The sequence below is a fragment of the Oreochromis niloticus genome, linkage group LG9 (assembly GCF_001858045.2).
Source record: "Oreochromis niloticus isolate F11D_XX linkage group LG9, O_niloticus_UMD_NMBU, whole genome shotgun sequence".
Lineage (NCBI taxonomy): Eukaryota > Metazoa > Chordata > Actinopteri > Cichliformes > Cichlidae > Oreochromis > Oreochromis niloticus.
The window spans coordinates 15984015-16001002 of record NC_031974.2 but is presented as its reverse complement, the minus strand read 5'-3'; the positions used below and the strand labels follow the sequence as shown (position 1 = coordinate 16001002).

At 40.4% G+C, this 16988-nt stretch overlaps 1 protein-coding gene across 1 annotated transcript; it reads right to left on the bottom strand.

Moving 5' to 3' along the window:
* Window positions 1–68: 68 nt before the first annotated feature.
* Window positions 69–15952, bottom strand: mrc1a (mannose receptor, C type 1a). The gene is made up of 30 exons (XM_019363088.2): window positions 15760–15952; window positions 15252–15653; window positions 14100–14273; window positions 12879–13034; window positions 12690–12803; window positions 12450–12590; window positions 12183–12362; window positions 11655–11812; window positions 11458–11574; window positions 11264–11379; window positions 8570–8718; window positions 6860–7059; window positions 6654–6769; window positions 6469–6550; window positions 6230–6374; window positions 6076–6114; window positions 5606–5769; window positions 5405–5469; window positions 5194–5294; window positions 4922–5061; window positions 4648–4753; window positions 4385–4551; window positions 3635–3740; window positions 2289–2521; window positions 2012–2177; window positions 1762–1914; window positions 1559–1675; window positions 1310–1468; window positions 1191–1223; window positions 69–1100 (listed from the first exon to the last, which is right to left on the bottom strand). Exons 1-30 carry the CDS (start codon window positions 15827–15829, stop codon window positions 859–861), a joined length of 4311 nt encoding a protein of 1436 aa, XP_019218633.1. The 5' UTR covers window positions 15830–15952; the 3' UTR covers window positions 69–858.
* Window positions 15953–16988: the final 1036 nt, after the last annotated feature.

The window sequence follows — 16988 nt, the reverse complement described above, 5'->3', positions numbered from 1 at the left end:
GCCAGGCATGGCCATGGAGTTGGACCCAGCAACAGGTGATTCATATTGAGGCACAACTGATGAAACGCTTTTTGTTCCAGTGGTTTATTGAGCACTTAGTTTAAAACCATGGTGACTGTAGGCTTAATATACTGTGGACTGCTAGTTTGCTTTGTGCACTTTTAGGTTTTTGTTGTCCTGAACACCCTGTGTGGTTTTATAAATAAAATGTTTTTTTTTGTCCTCCTTTACTTACCACCTCCCTGCCATCGGGTGATTAGCTGCTCTCCACCTGATGGAGAAGGACCTCTCTTTCTTTCCTTTCTACACATGGTTACATAAACATCACAGTGAAAACTAAGCATGTTACCTGCAGCGCTATTGGATTCAACTGTTGATGTTTACCATAACTTAGTTGAATCAGTCTTCATGTATATCACAGCTGTAAATAAATACTTTGCTTCAATTCAATCACTTAAAAGCAAAAAAAATTGAATTTTTTTTTCATGTTTTCATATTTTTTTAATCGGGCTTTGATTTAAATGCCATAAAAAGATTTGTCAAATAGCACTAAAATTCACTTTTTGTCATTCTCATCATTCTCTATTTTGATTATAAAAGTAAAACAAAACAAAAACATTTGTACACATTTCACATTTTACATTATCATGAAAAACAAAAACAAAAGCAATAATTTGTAATCACTATTTTTCATACAAATCGTACAGTTTCCTCAAACCCCCACCCAAAACAAACAAACCAAAAAAAACAAAACACCAAACAGTTCCAGTTTCCAGAGAAGTGATCCAAAATATAAACATAAAATGAAAACAGAAATCTAATTTTCATGGGGTTGATTGCCAATCCTCTCCTGCCTTTCTATGCTTGCTCATTCTGCTCGATGTTCGCGACCAGCCCTTTGGTGTCCACCGCTGCTCGGTTTGGATTGTTGAAGTATAACTTGTTGTCAAAGGTGGATTCTCTCAGGTTGAGGGCAGGTATCCTAGGTATCCTTTTACGGAACAGGAGGAAGGCACCAAGTCCAACTATGGCGATTACAATTAATACTGTAGCCACAATGATGCCAGCAGACCCATGTGTAGTTTCCTGGATGACGTGGGCTGAGGAGGCAAAAACATAGAGTTGGAGCAGTGAAATTACTCAGATTTGAAAACTTAAAAAATATATGTTATATATTTTTATCAACTTACCAACAAATGGAGGCTTTTCTGTAGGTTTAATAACTAAAATGATAAATCAGTAAATAAATCAGTAAATACATACAAGGCTAAATTGAATATTTATTTAAAAAAAAGCTTATTTAAGTTACCTTTTGGTGTTTTGCAGATGTAAGAAAATGACTTTCTGCAGTATGTCGTACTCCACAGACCAGTGTCAGAACTGATGTACACACACGACTCTGACTGTACCATTCCTGATTTCCAGTTGGTATAGTCCAAAGGGCTGTTATCGATCCACTTCCACTTGTCTGAAGCAGAGACACATGTTAATTTATCAACACATATCCAATGTGTCGGTGCGTTTATACATGTATGTGTTAGACTGAATTTAACCTCACCTTCATGGGTTTTATACATTCCAATCCAAAAGGTTTTGGCACTGTCCTGGAGAATCTCCACAATCTCTTCTATGAATTTACTCTCAATAGGGTCCTGAATACTCACTAGTGAAGCACCTGATAAACATGATACAACAGTTAAATGTTAAAGGTCATAAACATAGACATAATTCTCTGTTTACATTGAATTTTTCGTAACTTACCCATTTGTATACAATGAAGTGAGGCGCGGGGCCAGTCGTCGGTCACTGAGCTGAAGAAGGAATAACAATGGCCTCTGAAAGGTATCCATGTTCTCCTGCTTGTTGATTGTGGACAGTCTCCAGGAAGCTGCGGGGGAGCAGTGGGAGCTACAACTGAAAAAGAAGGAGCAGGTTTTGTGCCAGTCTTATGAGCTGCCTGCTAATTATGCAGAGTGTGTGTGTACAAAGTGTAAAAGAGAGAATGTCTCACCTGGTGACCTTTTGCAAAGGGAATAATAGGTATTGGTACATGGTGCAGTCTTCCATGTTTTGTCCACGTCTACATACACACAGGCGTAGTTATGTTTAGGTTCATTTTTGCCCCATTTGGTGTAAGACAGAGCCCAGTTATCCACCCACTTGAAGTGAAAACCAGTCTGTGAAAGAATGAAATTGATGAAAACTGACACAGAGCTAGAAACAAGGTCAAAATCTCAACTTGAAATCCTGCTTGAACCAGCAATAAGCTGTAACAGGTAGACCCCTACCACATTGCTGTTGAGGCCAATCCACAAAGGCTCGTTGAGCTTGAGAATCTGCAAGGTGGCGTATGCGTGTGATACGGGGCTCAGGATGCTAGCCAGCTCTGCATCATCTGCTTGGCACTGCCTCCTGGCCTCATCCCAGCGCATTTTCTGGGTCACCACTTTGTAGGAGTCATTGCCGAGCTTGTAGAAGGTCTTTGGTGACACAGTGGTGGGTTTGACAGCAATTTGTGAATCTGAGTAAATGACACACATTAGCTGGTAATCATAGTCACAAGAAATGTCTACGTAAGGGCTCTGCAACTCCAGTGCGATTACACAAAATGTAATTATTTTCCACTTTGCTTTTTCATCCCTCCTGTTTCTCTCATTGTTTTCACTTTTGTTTGATTACTTGCTCCTGTGCATTGACCTTCTTCCACCTGTTTTTCATCCTCAGTAGCCCCCCTGTGTATACAGAGTCCTGTTTTGACCCTGTTTTCTTTTGTCAGATCACCTGCTTTTGCTTCTGGTTGTGCTTCCTGTTTTGCTCCTGGCCATTGTCTATGTGTTTTTCTTTTGTTTTTCATGCCGCTGTACTGCTCTGCAGTGTAATGGACACATTTCTGTTGTAATGCCTGTTTCAACATCATGATTCAGCGTCCTCTCAACTACCAGCCTTAGATCAGCTGAAACACTCAGTTTATTTAAATCCAGGTTGAAGACTCACCTATTCTCAGCTGCATTTGAATAAAGCACCAAATCCACACTTAAGTTTAAATTTCAAAACCTACTTTTTAACTACTGATTTTATCTACTGTTCTGATTTTATATACTGTTTTGTTTGTTTGTTTGTTTGTTTGCTTGCTTGTTTTAATCAAATTTAAATCATGCTTTTTATTTGTTTTTGTTTTTAATGTCTCTGTAAAGCACTTTGAATCACTTTGTTGTTGAATTGTGCTATATAAATAAACTTGCCTTGCCTTACCATCATTCAACAATTCATGACAATTCACACTTTTAAATAATTTTAATTTCTAAATCATTTTTGATTATGCTGGGTATTGTTAAGCTAACTGTAAACTGATTGTTCTGATTGGCTGACTGTTACAAACAACAGGCTTGAACTGCTTGGCATAGGGCTATTGTGGCCATAGGCAACATGACCATATTAGGGTTAGTCACTGACATCACACAGATCCAAGAGTTAAAAAAGTTGTCTGAAGCTTGATCTTGTGACTCATAGAGATAAGCTGCATAATACATTTGTATAAACAGTATATATAAGAAAAAATGAGGATAATACAGAGCGCCTTTAAATTTAACAGCATGCTTTACTGATAGTGTGGCCTCATTAGTTTATTACTCACCAATTTTTCTTTTACAGATGAAGCCATATTCTGACTGACAGTCATCCACCTTCCAGAATCCAGTTTTTCTGGCACTGGTGCCTATCATGATCACACAGTCATAGGACTGTCAAGCAGAAAAAAAAGGTTTGTTTCCATTGGTTGTATTATGATGACAGTATGCTGACATTCCTTTTTACACACAGTTTGAATAAGTAAATATTTGCCTTATTGTTTTACATAAATATTACCACTGGGGCATGCACACATAATCTGTGTAATCACTGTGTGATGGAGGCAGAATGGCTGGTGGAGTAAAAACAGGCAGGTTAGGTTAACTGATGACTCTAAATTGGCTGTGAGCACGGTTGTCCACCTCTCTGTGTCTGTTCACCCAGCAAAGGCCACTGTGTGCACCACCTCTGACCCTGTGACTGCTGGGATAGGCTCCTGAACTCGATAACTGGAAACATAGCTGCAGTTGTTTTTTTCTTTCGATATTACTGATTATGAAACAAAGATTTTAAATATTGTATATGTTGTTTAGATTAAACCTTGACTTGGAAGCATGGGATAACAAAGAAATACTACCATTTCAGTGATTAAAAGTGATCTTTTGAATATCATATTAGACTTCTTCCTAATCCTGTGCTAAGGTGACTGGGACCATCTGGGTTACATACATGTACCATACTGTTAAACTAAACTGTTTATTTAATATTAGCTGTCTGGATAGGCAGAAAGAATTCTAAGAAAAAATCAGTGAATAACCTCATGAAAATATCTTCCTGGAGGTGCTGATGCTGGCTCCCCTAAGGCCCAGTTGGTGTATGAAATGCTTTTCCCATCTGTCCACACAAAGCGCATGTCCCAGTTGACATCATTCATACCAATCCAAAAATCTTCCTTGTAGTTCAGCATCTGTGTTGTTAGGAAAGCTAGAAAGGAATTATTGCAATGTAATTTAGTGACAGATGAAAATCAACCGATATGTTTAAACATGAACTGCACTTTGCAACACTCCTGTCACTCACCTTGCTCTTTCTCACTGGTTATAGAAAGCAGATTTCCTCCCTGGTTTATGCAGTGTGTCCTGGCATTGTGCCAGTTTTTGTTAATCCCCACAACAAATTTGTAGCACTGTGTAAATAAAATGTAATCAGGGCGTTTATACTAAAATAACAAATGGGAAGACATCAACTTGGCCAGGATATTTTGCTATAGTTTTTATTTATTCATTCATTTATTTATTTGTTTAATTAAAGACATTCACCTGGAATAATCTGTGTGTAGTACATATATATTTACCTTTCCTTGGAAAGCTAGCCACTCTGGAGCACATCCTCCTTTGGGAGCTGTGGTCGGGGCCATTGTTGTATTGATAAAACTGTTGCTTCTCTTACATATCGAAGGAAGCTCAATACCACAGTTAATATCATTCCAGTACCCTACATGTGAAGAATTTACAGAAAATGATGAATTGAATTAAATTTCAAATCATTTCAAGGGATTTAGGGGTTAATTTTTTAGCTAACATTTACCATAAATTACAATATGGATTTTCTCTGTATTAGACTCACCCATGCTGTTGTACATAGTCACACAGTTTTCATCATTGTTGGCAAAGTTGGGCTCATTGTGTTCCCATGCGGTGTAAGTTACAGGGGTGCCATCAAGCCAGCTTAAAATGAAAAGTACAGAATTAACAAGTGATCAAGAATCCTAAACATTTGATAAAGGTTGTTTGTAAACAGCTAGTGTGTTTTTGGTAAATAATGCATTTTGATTTACCTAAACGATTTATCTAAATTCACTATCAGGCCGATGTAGTACTGTCCTTGTGTTCCTCTAGAAATCTGTTGAAACATAAAATGAGACTTTATATCAGGAGGAAAAGGAAAAAGAGACTCTGTGGATTTTGGAATTTAAAGAAAATGCACAAAGGTGCTGATTTGAGTTATCAGGTTTGGAAATAAATTCTATATTTCTTGCCTGTTTCCAAAGAAACTTTCTCTCGCTCTCTCCTGTGATGACCACAAGTTCACCAAAGTTTTTTTTGCAGTAGGCTCTGGCTGCTTCCATACTCTGTTTGTTCATGTTCACGTAATACTGGCTGTCATTGTATAGAAGCCATCCATCATCTGTGGTGTTGTATTCTGCAAAGAGAACAAAAACAGTCATTGGAAGTTCAGTCATACCAGCAGCTTTGTGATTCTTTAAGATGAGTTATGAAAAGAAAAAAGGCAGAAATATTAGAGAATCCTTAGGGTTTAGCCTCCAAGAACCATAAATAAATTAATGAGGTATACATTTACATTTCAGACCAATCAATGTAATAGCAGAGGGCATCGTTGAATCTAGACAGAAATAGTGACTCAACTGACCTACACTGTATTTCTCAGTGAAATAAAAAGATCTGTTGAATCAACTAGACTTTTCTCTGGAACAATAATTAAACTTACCTTGTACAGATATCACAGGCTCGGGGTTGGGAGTCACACCTGACAATAAATAAACGAGACCCACAAATATTACCAAGCTTTAATTTAACGCCAAATGTTTGGAAATATGGCTCTGTGTGAGCTGAAATTCCAAGATAAGATTAGCCTGTCTCACCTTTGCGTAACTGGCAAATCCAGCTATTGTAGGCATCACAGTGTCGATCATTCCACCTCATTCTCATGTTAGAATCCATCTCTGTACAGTGCTCGTTGTCATTGTGGTTATTTGGTTCTCCATAGCCCCAGTTCTCAAAGTCAAACTAGGTCAAAGTTTTTAGAAAGATACATAATTAGACAGGAAATGAGAGCAGTAATAATTAAAGCTTTTCCTGATTGTTCTGAATTGCTATGTACCGGTGATCCATCACTCCAGACAAAACCTCCATTGGTTCCCTGTAAGCTGAGGCCTATCCAAAATTTTTCACTGTAGTAGACACTGCATGAAAGTAAAAAACACAAACATTGTTCATCTGAATTGTTGATTTACCCAGTATGAATTCTGAGATATGCAAGCTGTTAGCTAGTGCAAGTAAACATACTTGAGCTGTCTCCATTCCTGATGACTGTGTAAGCTTATGAGGTCCCCGCCAATGGCCCTGCAGAAGTCCCGTGCTTCAGACCAAGTCTTCTTTTCCTCTTGATTCTTCTTGTACACCTTTATTAAGGAGAAAAAAAGCAAAATAAGCCAGTGTTTTATTACTGAAATGACGCAAATTTGTTATTGTTCTTAAGTTTGTGCTCCTACTTTTAAACATTTGTTCCCTTTGCCGACTGGGGTCCACTGAGACGCACAGGTCGCAGCCAGAGTGGTGGGTGGAGCTGTTGTCGTCTGCACACCCTCAGCACGTTTCTTGCAAATATACTTCTCCTTGTTACTGCAGCTGACAACATCCCATAGTCCAGCAAAAACTCCAGTTGTCATAGCAACACATCCTTGTTTTCTGTCTTTTATTAGAGTAAGGTAAAAGGCATAAGGATTAGATTCAATCAAATACATGAAAGAAACTGTGTTGAGTATAAGAAGAGCCGTTTAACTTCTCATTAGTGATCATGATTGACACGACAATGATGATCATGACAGCATACTCAGAACAATGGCAAAGACCAAGTGAACTGAAGAAGGAGAACTGTAGATTGGGAAGGTCTGTCTCTAAACAACTGCAGATTCTGAGATTATCAGTTTAAATTATTCAGTTTAATTACTAGTTGTTCAGCTGTGTCACCACATTGCCAAGATCTGGAAGGAGACCCTAACTTTCTCCCTCAGATGAGAGGAAATTTAGTTAGTTCAGGAACAAGCTAGGAACAATCAAGGCTGAAGCTTGACATGAACTGGAAACTGCTGTAATCCCAGCTTGACTGTCCATAGTGAAACCAGTTTCAAAAACCAGTGATTTTAAATTGGACAACCAAGTCAGAGCAGTGGTGAAGTCCAGTTTTTATAATTTAAGGTGACTGGCAAGAGTAAAATCTTTTCTTTCGAGGCAGCACCTTGAAACAGTGACCCATGCTTTTATTTCTCCCCGCCTGGACTACTGTAACTCACTTTATGCGGGGTTCAGTCAGTCGTTGCTCAAACGTCTGCAGCTGGTTCAAAATGCGGCTGCACGACTCCTAACAGGAACTTGTAAAAGAGAGCATATAACCCCTGTGCTAGCCTCCCTGCACTGGCTTCCTGTGTCTTTTAGAGTTTATTTTAAAATTTCACAGTCTTGCCCCACCTTACCTCTCCGAGCTTCTTCATCACCACACACCCTGTCGGTCTCTCAGGTCAGCTGACCAGCTGCTCCTGGAGGTACCGAGATCCAAGAGGAAGCTCAGAGGGGACAGGGCCTTTTCTATCGTGGCTCCTAAATTATGGAATAATTTGCTCTTGCACGTTAGAGAGGCCCCTTCACTGTCCACTTTTAAATCACGTCTTAAAACCCACATTTATTCTTTGGCTTTTAACCTCAGTGAGACTTAGTTTCTCTTTTAATTGAGTTAGCTATTTAATTAATTATTTTACTTTTCTTTTACTTGTTTTTTATTTATATATCATGTAATTTTATTTTATAGTCCCAATGTACAGCACTTTGTGTCACCTGTGGTTGTTTTAAAGTGCTTTATAAATAAAGGTGATGATGATGATGATGATGAAAAATCCTTCAAGCTCAACTGAAATTTGAAGCTGTCCACCACTCAGATGAAATAGAAGGAGTAAAGGTGAGGAGTAAGTTAAGAAAACTGCATCAACTGCCAAGCACGGCGGTGGTAGCATAATTTTCTGGGACTGTTTTGCTGAGAATGGAACTGCTACATTACAAAAAGTGGATGGAATAATGAAGAAGGATGACTTCTTTCAAATTTGACAACTTCTCCTCAAATCATCAGCTTGATGTGTTTAAACACACTCCAGCAGGACGGTGATGCCAAAACTGAATGTGATAGGTTAAAGAGTCTAACTAATGTGTACCTGGCATTCCCACATTGAAATGAGTGAATGTGACCGCTCTTTCAGTCGTCCATTTGAAAGTGTTTCTGTCTTCTGTGTTGGATAAACCTGTCCAGAAGTACTTCTCAGGTCTCAAGCCCACCAAACTGACTAGAAATGCATTCTCATATCTGCGTGAAAACATACACAAACAGAAAGTTTGGCATATGTGTGACATTTCTACATTAAAATTAAGTGTGGAATAGTTGTGAAGTTCAAAATAGACATACAAATTTTTTCTGTCATGGTTCAGTACTGTCCAGACTAGTCTGATAAAGGCTCTAATATTAAAGGATTGTTATGTAAAAAGTAGGCTATCGTGATCAAGTGATCAGAGATCAAATAAAGCTACCCTTGTCCAGTGCTTTCTTTTTCATCCTGGCCAGAGCTACTTTGTCACCTGTGGAAGACCTCAAAGGTGATATGGTGGAGAGGGAGAGTTGCTGACCAGTGGAGGTATGCAGAGCGAGTCTGGATTACCAAAGAGGAGGACTCGAAAAACATCAACCAGTTTCAGAGCATCTCGCTATTGAGCATGGAGGGGAAGGTGTTTTTTAGCATTGTCTCCCGGAGACTGACCGAGTTTCTCCATCAGTTCAGAAGATGGGGAACCCAGGAGTTCCTGGCTTCCTCACTGTTGTAGTTACACACCTTATAAGAGAAGCCCACGAGAACAGAGGCGACCTAGATGTATTGTGGTGGACCAGACCAATGCCCACAGGTCTATCCCACACAAACTGGTTGAGCATGCTCTACACCTCCACCATGTCCCCAGCAGGATCACGGACCTGATCTTAGACTATTATGACAATTTCAGGCTCAGGGTCACTTCTGGGCCAGTTCAGACTGACATCGCCTCAGGAAAGGAATAATAATAGGCTGTACCATCTCAGTTATGCTGTTTGCCCTTGCAATGAACATGGTAGTAAAGGCTGCTGAGGTGGAGTGTAAAGGGCCCCCTATTAGAGCCTATATGGATGACCTCACCATCACGATGTCATCAGTCCCAGGGTGCAGGTGGATCTTACGAGGACTTGAGAGACTCATCTCATGGGCAAGGATGAGTTTGAAACCTTCTAAGTCAAGATCTATGGTACTAAAGAAGGGGAAGGTGACGGACAAGTTCTCAATCTCAGGAACCATAATCCCATCCATAATGGAACAACCAGTCAAGAGCTTGGGGCAACTCATTTACTCCAGCCTGAAAGACTGCTGCCATCCAGAAGGCAAATGAGGACCTGGGAGCCTGGCTCACTAAGGTGGATAAGTCTGGCCTTCCTGGAAGATTTAAAGCCTGGAACTACCAGCATTCCATCCTGCCCCGAATCCTGTGGACTGTACTTGTCTATACAGTTCCAATAACTACTGGGGAATCCCTTGAAAGGAAGATCAGTGGCTTTCTTTGTAAGTGGCTGGGTCTTCCCCACAACCTCACCAGTGCTGCCTTGTATGGGGCAGGCAACATCTTGCAGTTACCCTTGGTCTCACAGAGTTCAAGGTGGTACACAGAAGAGAAGCCCTACAGTATAGAGATGCCAAAGACTGCAAGGTGGGATCAGCAGGTATCGAGGTAACGACAGGAAGAAAGTAGAAGGCCGAGAAGGCAGTTGAGGTGGCAGAATCACACCTAAGGCAGAAGACACTGTTGGGGGTTTTAGCAAAAGGGGGAACAGGCTTGGGGCACTTCCCAAAGGCCCAGCAGGGCACAGGGAATGGAGCGATACCAGCTACTCCAGGGGAAGTCCAAGCAGGTGAGGAGGAGGAGCGAGTAAGCAGGGCTGTAGGACTCAGGTGGCAGGGAGCATGGACAAGGTGAGAGAGCACCTTGCAGTGCAAGGTCACCTGGGCAAACATCATGCAGGCAGACTTCCACCATCCAGGCTGTGAGTGAAGTGGCAGATTAAGCCACAAGGTGGCTGTGGATTAAGAGGGCGGATCCGTGGGTAGCTACTGCTATGTATGTCGGGGCCTGATCACCCCCGGCTGGGTTGCCTGGGCGAGGGTGTATGATGCTGTGAGACCTGAAACACCTGATGACCCCAGGATACATCAGTAAAGATGTGTGCCAGTGCATCCAGGAGACGTTTCTTGCATAATTCAGTGGCTTGAACACGTGCCACAAATCGCAGTATTATGAATGAATGGAGGCCAAGCAAAACAACGCACTGGTTGCTAACTGGAAGTGAACTCAGACATTGTACAAAAGTGGACAGTACACTGTGTCACAGTATCTCACCAGCTCACCAAGAGAAATGAAATAACTAACCAATTTTAAAAAAAAAAACACACACAGTGAGTAATGAAGGTTTCAGGAAAAGGGTCAGCTTCTCAGACAAAAAATATATCTTTCCCACTAAGAGTTATTTTCTGTCAAGTCATTCAGGTACAATTGATGGCACGGTTCTGGTACAGTCTTTCTTTGGTCTTTAGATAGAGTTTACGAGAATTCTATTGTGATGCAAAGATTTGCTCATCAGCAGTCACGCAATAATACTACGCATACTCCAAAAATGTGTACTGCAAAATAGTTCATAATACTACAAAGCAAAATAATTGAAATTGATGTAATAAAAAAGTGTTAAAAACAGAAGTTTTTCAGTGTCATTCATTGTAATATTTTAAAAACTGGTATTTGGTATTTGAACTATTACAAAAACATTTAAACATGAAATATACCTATCAGACACATCCACCAGGTTCGCACCAGCCCCTGAGCATGCCTGCTTTGCCTCTTCAAAGGTTTTTTTCTCAGCTCCGATGTTATAACAGTATGAACCAAACCTGATTGATCCCTAAAAAAGGAGAAAAACTGATGAATAAAGGCTTTCTGTTAATTTACATCTGCATTTAAAGGAAATGACATAACTCACAAGCTTGCATCCTTCGTTGACTTCCGCTAGACTGCCTCCAATTGGTTTAGCTGAGGCCTTCTTCTTGCACATATATCCATGCAACTTCTCACACATGTGATCTGCCCACTTACCATCCTGTATAAGAAATACAGAGGGGTCTTAGAGTAGTAGCTTTATAACAAAATTGATTGTCATTTAGCAAGAATTTGTGCTACCTTTCCTTGAATCAGGACACAGTCCTCTTGGAAGCTGTTGAGATGAGAGGGCTCATCACTCTGCCACTGGGTGAAGGTGACATGTGAGTGATCGGACCATTCAAAGAGCATCTGGTTCTTTTGGTCATTCAAGCCAATCCAGAGCACATCTGTCGGCACTGAGGTTTGAAATATAGAGAGACGGAAAGTGGTCATATATGTCTCCTTACTCAGTCAGGCTGTTTTTGTAATAGAATTGTTTAATGAACATCACAAATTTATTTTTTTAGTCTGTTTTGGAAGTGCTGCCAGGTATAGTTTGTTACAAAGCTCATACGATACAACCTAGCTAATGCTATGCTAAGCAAATTAGCTCAAGGCTTAAAATAAGGTTTCATATTTTCTCAAAATGTAAAGGTATTTCTTTTAATTTATAGGTAGGTAGGTAATAGGTAGGCCTATTCCACGTCACGATAGAGTACTTACTATCTGATATTTCAGTACTTTAGCAGGATATTGTTATTTGTTGTTATCTTCTTGCACACTTACTGTATCCAGACTGAGAAATAATGAAGCTCTGCTCCTCTATGTTATGTATGCTGGCCAGATCTCCTCCTTCTTTGCGGCATGCAGCTAAAGCATTACTCCACATCTCTGCAGTCCTCACCAGGTAGTAGCAGTTTCCTGCATAGTGAACCCAGTGATTGGGGCAATAGCCAGGCTGTTTGGCTGTGGATAGAGACCAGAAGGGCTAAGAACAAACTCTTTGTAGGTTTGTTTTGTAAAGATACGGACTCATAATAAATGGAGATTTACTCAATGGCGGGGGCAGACTGGTAGCATTTCCTTTACGACAAATGTAACCAAGTTTCTTGCTGCACACGCTGCTCTCCCACTTTGAGGCCTTCGCAGCATTTAGGGTTGCACAGTTTAACCCAGGGTTTGATGATGGATGACCTGTGGGAAGCACAGATTAGGTAATGCTAAATATAAAAGTTCTCCAGGTTTAAAAAAACCCCTCACATAATTCCATGACATATACCAAGACATACTAACCTGGGGCCCAGTTTAAATATCTGAAAGGGTTTCCGTTGCTCCACTGCCATCCACTGTCAAAATCCAAGCTGTTCAGCCCAATCCACAGAGATGAGCCCAAATGATTTGCTAACCCTGTGTCAACACATGCATTTAAAATTAATGTATCATCAGCAATATAACACAGATGATACAAGGTTGATTATGTACCTGAAATGTATGACTGCTCATGCAGCTCTACGATGCTGAGGAGGTCAGCTCCCTGCTGCTGGCAGCTCTTCCTGGCCTGATACCAAGTCAACACTGACTGTGCGTTTAATTGATACTGAACCCCTGTGACTGGGTCAGTGACCCAGTTGGAGGATGCTAGATTATGGCAAAGACACAAAGCGCTATCAATTATTACACAGCTGGAAATTACTTACATCAGGAAGTTAAATTCATTGAACGCTCCCTGACTTCAGTACACAGTGAGGGATTCATTTTCTTTTATTACCCTGAATGGTTTGAATATGGACTGAAGACTGGGTGCTATCACAATTTAAAACAAGTCTGTTTTGATGACATGTTGATATATAACACTGATTCCTCAAGTGTGAGCTGGGGGGCCCCTGGTGGGCAGTGAAGGTACTGCAGGTGGTGCTGCAGTAATAAGAGAAATTTAGTTTGAAATTACAAGTATATGCAATTACATATGTATATAAATGTATTTATTTATATAAAAAGTAAAAACAGGTAATAAGAGGTGGTGAGTTTGTAATATATTATTAATAAGGTTTTGTGTTGCAGGTGGGTCTTAAGAATGACTGGGTAGCATTAGCAAATTTTAGCCAACAGCCTGTGTTGTTTATGCTTTTTGAGTAACATTTTCAAGGAAATTCATTGATTTTTCTTGTATTTTGATTAGAAGAAAGATTAAGGATTGGGTGGGCCCCATGGGAGTCTGTGGCTTTTAAGTGGGCCACAGCAGTCTTGACTTTGGGAATAGCTGAAATACAGGATCAGAAAGTATCAATAAGAATTTCAAAACGTAAAGAAAGCAATTGTATAAAGTATGTAATTTAAGAGACATCCTCTACAGCATTAGATGGGACTGAACTCTGACTTTATAAAACAGTCTGGTAAAGTGAGAGCCATTTATTTTGCTGTTGCTTTCCTGCCTCAGTTTAAGAGCAGTGCCAGGGGAAACTTAAGCCTGTGAAAAGAGGAAACAGAGGACAGTGCCGTGTTGACAGTCCATGAGAGGAAGAGGTGAGAAAGGGTCAGAAAACAGGCCTGCAGCACTGAATTCTTCATAAAAAAAAATCTATTTTTTGTGCATGATTTGATAAAAGTAACCATGGAGGGCTTCCTGTCTTCATATTATAGATGTAAAGTGGACTGGATCATCTGTAACCATCTTTTAGGTTAAAGAGATTTTTCATTCCTTACCTCTGGTTGGACAAAATCCCCATTTCCCCAGTTTATCATAATCTCTCTCTGTGGCACACCACAGCTGTCCATCCGTACGACCGTCTTTAGTACATTCGGCGTACCACTTCTTGTGGAACTTAAAAGGGAACTGACAAGCGGCTCCAAAAGCATTTCCTCCTAGTGTGAATATCTCTGCGGAGACACAAATAATGGAGACATGCAGTCATTTCACCAGGATGTGATTGACAATTAGGACAGTTTGCCTCCCAACTTCTTAGAGTTCTTTTCTTAAGCTTTTTCGATCTTCATTCAGTTGATTTCACCCAATTTACCCTCAAGTTTATTTACTGATGCTGGGCGAGAAGGAGTACTGCTCGGTTTCTTGCCCCGGTTAAGGTCAGTCATTTAAATTTAGAAAATGGACTTGTGCTTGTAATGGACATGTTCCCATGATGAAAAGGGGTTTTTCCCAAAATGCTCCAGAATGTTGGGAAGTGCTGCAAAAGTTGCAAATGGTAAGTAAGAATCACTGCAAATCACTCCAAACCAGAAGTACAGTAAAGTGTGCAAACACATACTTGTACTTTGCAAATAGCTTATAAGGTGTGATAAATTAGTCTAAAGTTTTAGGTTGACCTGAATGTGATGGTGGATGTAAAAACTTAATACAGCTTTTGGTTGTTTGAGTTACCAAGCTTTAAAAACGGGTGGGTTTTTAACCTATCCACGATGGATTCTAGTTATACAGTTGAGACTTGCTGTCAGTGTTGTGCACAGAGAGTGCCTTCATGAGCACTGCTTATTATCTGTGCTGCACTGACAATTATGCAGTCTCAGCAGACTACACAATACCTGACTGTGATCACTGAAAGTTTCTCATCAGGTATGCTGTAACCAGCAAGTTTTGTACTCAGATCAGATTAAAAAAAAAACAAACCCTTTCACATACTTTAACATGTTTAGAATGCAATTTAATCAGTAGCCATAGCACTTTTATAACCTAATTTACTTTGTACAGATTATAATATTTTGCATTTATAATTTTAATGGAAGTAAGAACAATTTTATTGTACTTTGCAAATTCCTAAAAACAACAACTTTAAAGCATGCACTGTTCAGGGACACTCAAGTTTAGCTATCTTTGTAGGCTCTTGTACCCATCATTCCTACCTTGATATCCCTTTGAACAGAGGTCCCCCTGAGTGCCATATATCCTCCAGCGACTCCAGATCCCTGAACCTTTGTAGATCATGACACTTTTCTCATTGCGATTGCCCCAGTTTAAGTGCAGGTCCTGGTCTTTTAGGCCAAAGAGGGTATCATTCTTACACTGCCAATGCTGGAGGTCATTGCTCTCATCACATTCCATGAGCTGCACCTTCACCCAGTCCTTTATCGCTGTAGTCCCCAAACACAGCTTGAGAGACAAACTGAGGAGACGAGACTCAGAGACCCATCGGAACTGTTGATCTTTGGCATGAGGATTACAAGCAGCCACTGTTATAGACGTGGCACTCTCCACCTTTACGCACTTGTTGTGATCTTCATTGAAGATCAGGAAGCTACTTGTGTCTGGAGCAGAGCAAAAAGAAAATTCAGCAACACATTCACATGGCATATGTTTTTCAAATGAAGCCACAAGTGTATTAACCAACAAAAATGTTTCCATGTTACATACCTATATCAGCGGTGATGCAGAGGACTTGAAGGACACAGAGAACCACAGCAAAATTTAAACAGGGCAACATTATCCTTGCGTAGTTTGCAGTTACTGTTGGACGAGGCTGTAGCAGAGATTTCCCGTCATGAGCAAAGGGGTCTGGTGTATGCAAAGGTGTGTGACATGGAGCAACAGTGGTACAGAGACTCAGTGCCTTCCCTTTTTAATCAGACACATGGATATCCTGTCACATGAGTAGTTATGCCTGGTCAAACGCCTACAAATTCCACAAGCTTGGCAGACCTTTTGGCAGGGTAGGCAGGAAGTAGGAAACACACAATCTGACCTCTCCATTCAGCAAGAAAATGAAAGTCAACTTAAAGTGTCAGGCAAGACTCGTAATGAAAAGCAAAAGAAAAATTAGATAGGGAATTTTTTAAATTTCATAAAGCACCCTTTTCAGGATTAATTCCCTTTATTGATGTCATCATTGACTTTAAACTGTTATAAATAGACATTGTGTGCTAAAAATGTGCCTGGAGCTTGAACCCTGAAAGCATATTGCATTGTCTGTGACCTGAACATCAGCTCCTCCCTGTGCAGCTGGATCCTGGACTTCCTGACAGACAGATATCACCTCATCCACACTCACACTCAGCACAGGTGTCCCCCAGGGATGTGTGCTCAGCCCCCTGCTGTACACCCTGTTCACCAATGACTGTACAGCAACACACAACTCCAACAACATCATCAAATTTGCAGATGACACCACCATCGGCTGCATATCTGATGAAGATGAGACGGCATACAGGGCAGAGGTGAGAGTCCTGACATCATGGTGCCGCAACAACAACCTGCTGCTTAACATCAGCAAAACCAAGGAGCTCATCATGAATTACAGGAAACTGGAAAGAGCTGGCCACACCTACATCCACATCGAAGGAGCAGAGGTGGAGAGAGTCAGCTGCTTCAGATTCCTGGGCATCAACATCTGCATCAGCATCTGAGTTAGTCCACACCATGTTGATGTGATCATAAAAAGCAGCAACACAGCAGCCCAGCAAGAGAGTGTCTTAAATCTTAAAACTGAATTTCAGTCAGGAATACATTAGTCATACAGAATGAAGAATGACTGTGGGAGCTTTCCACTTTGCACACTTGCAACTAGTTCCAAAACCTTAAGCATCACCAATTCATAGAACAAAGTATCAAGACATATGAAATTAACGTTTTACTTCATTTTATTA